At 47.6% G+C, this 2,485-nt stretch overlaps 1 protein-coding gene across 1 annotated transcript in view; it reads right to left on the bottom strand.

Annotated features, from left to right (window-relative positions):
* LOC119330519 (GTP-binding protein ERG-like) overlaps positions 1 to 1,839 on the bottom strand; it is a 5,444-nt gene extending 3,605 nt beyond the window's left edge. Inside the window, exon 1 of the mRNA XM_037603632.1 lies at positions 1,158 to 1,839. Within this exon, the coding sequence (XP_037459529.1) occupies positions 1,158 to 1,733 (576 nt within the window). The 5' untranslated portion in view covers positions 1,734 to 1,839. The remainder of the gene's footprint in view (positions 1 to 1,157) is intronic.
* Between the last annotated feature and the right edge of the window lie 646 nt (positions 1,840 to 2,485).

Below are 2,485 nucleotides of genomic sequence, written 5' to 3' on the forward strand. Positions count from 1 at the left end.
TACGCAGCAGGTAGCGGCTGTCAATCGCGGTTCGCTTCGTAATCGTCTATCGTCTTCCTCGTTCCCCTCGATCGCGAGTAGGCTCAAGCTAGGTGGGCCTGTACGTCTGCACTTAACAAATAGGTCATTGGGCCTAGTCGAAGTGATAATAGCTACTACCCTCAAAAAAATCCGACAAGAATAACCTATCAATCAGGATCCAGATTAGAAAAAAACCAATCAGGAGCCAGCATCACGCATGTCAAACCTAACGCCTGCCACCTCTTCACCTCGGTCCAGATCGCGATAGATGACCTAGGGATGCTTGCTTGAGGAGGAGGCCCTGATTGCAAGCAGTAAGACTTGGTGCCTGGCCCCGGCAGCGCACCGGAACATCGTCTGTAGATATGGGCTTTTCCGGCCGATCGAAGTCTTCCACGGTATGTATTATTAACTGTTATATTTTTGCAGCTTAATAATGATGTTTGTAGCGCCAATCTCAAAGAGATTAGCAACGGAGATGTTTTAGATGCTGACCGAGTAGTTTTCAAATGAACTGTTCAATGACCACACATACGTGGTAATTAACTCTTGATTTTTTTTTCCATTCACGCAACTAGATAAGCATAACTTTAGCACTGTTTGATTAGATTTGTAAAGATATGGATATGGAGTAATATTTTGCATACCAGTCATATGAATTGTCTCATCTATCTTATTTCTCGACACTGCTATTTAGAATAACGATATTAACATTATTTAGTTCAAGAAGTACACTACATTTTAGATACATATTCCTTTTAGAACTATTTACAGCCTTTTGGTACCTCAAATACATTATTTACGACCTGACACAAAACATGGTTTCTTATTCAGATGAAATAAATATGGCTTTGTATTGCTAAAGATGTCTTGTCATAGATACACAACACTTCTTTGTCTATTTCCTCCATAGATCATCATATATGCAGTTGACACAAATCACAATAATTATTGCTAATATTTTCACATGTACATGTATATCAAGTTATCGACTATCATTATTATGACGTTTATATTAGGGGGGCACAAGAGGTTTAGTTTCGCCCCGAGCCCCCAAAATCCCCCATGTCACAAGATCTAGTATTGACAATATTCATGAACAAATACATAAAAAAAGGGGCAGAAAGAAAACGTACAGCAGTGTTGGTGAGCGACGACTTGCCGGCGTTGGGCGCACCGACGATCCCGACGGAGAGCGACATCTGATCCTCCTTCCTGACCTCCTCGGGGCCCCCCTCCTCGTCCTCGTCGGGCGGCTCCAGGGCGGCCTCAAGCAGCGCGAACGCCACCTCCCGCGACCGCTCTTCCTCCACCGCGTCCTCCACTCCCACCCCTGCATTCTTCTCCCCGAAGAGCGCCTCGTCGGCGCGTGCGCGGAGGGAGGGGTCGAATCGGACCTTACAAAGTGCGGAGAGGGGGTTGCGGACGGGTGCGGCGGAGGCTGGGGATGGGTCCGTAGGTGGGAGGGAGAAGTCAGCGCTGTTAAAATCAGCGTCGTGGGCGGCGGAGTCGGAGTCTGAGGAGGCGGCAGCGGCGGAGGAGGAGGATGAGGAGGCGGCAGCGGCGGAGGAGGAGGATGAGGAGGCGGCAGCGGCGGAGGAGGAGGATGAGGAGGAAGAGGCGGAGAGGAGGCGGTGGACGGGGAGAGGAAACTGGGTGGTATGAGAGGTTAGCTTTTGGAGCGGCCGGAGAGCTCGGACTATGCGGCGCATGGCGGCAGAAGGGGCGGCGGCGGCTGCCGGCGGAGGATTTGGGAGCGGAGGAGAGAAATGGAGCCTCGTGGTGTGTAGCGGGCTTCTGGGTCTACGCACGTGCGGTAGTGAAGTAACTAGGCCTCGGCGGAATTATTTGTGGGAAGCGGACGGCCGAACGGGATGTTTAGCGCCCACCACTTTGACGGGCCAAAACGTATTTATGTCTCACCTCAAGCGTGTTTCCTTGTGCGTCGTTTCTAGGCCGGCCCATTTTAACGCGTACGCTCGCTCCCGGTCGGAAATTCCTATTTGCCGCTCGTTGCGGCAAGTTGTTGAGGCTACGCACAGGTGGAGATCGACGAGGTGTTCCTATGGGCCAGCCCGTTAAACGTTTGAGCAACTCCGGTTTTAGGAATCTTCTAGGTGGTTCCCAGTCGGTTTTTTCCGGTTTTGGAAACCTTCTAGGAGGTTCCTAAACCTTTTTTCCTTTTTTTTCAAGCTTACTTAAATTTTCAAATTTTGTCCCGGACTTCAAACTTTGTTCTTGTTTTTAATTTTTTCCATTGTTTTGAAAAATGATGAACATTTTCGAATTTTCTAGTTATTTGGAAATAAACGTTAAAATTTTCAAAAGCTGTTCAGATTTTCAAAAAGTTGGGCATGTTTCGGAACTTGGTTCCATTTTTTCAAAATTAGGTCATTTTTTAAAATCCCGAATATTTCTAAAAAAATATTGTCATTCTCAAAATTTGGTCAGAATTCTGGAACAA

This window comes from Triticum dicoccoides, chromosome 7A, assembly GCF_002162155.2.
Source record: "Triticum dicoccoides isolate Atlit2015 ecotype Zavitan chromosome 7A, WEW_v2.0, whole genome shotgun sequence".
Taxonomy (NCBI): Eukaryota; Viridiplantae; Streptophyta; class Magnoliopsida; order Poales; family Poaceae; genus Triticum; species Triticum dicoccoides.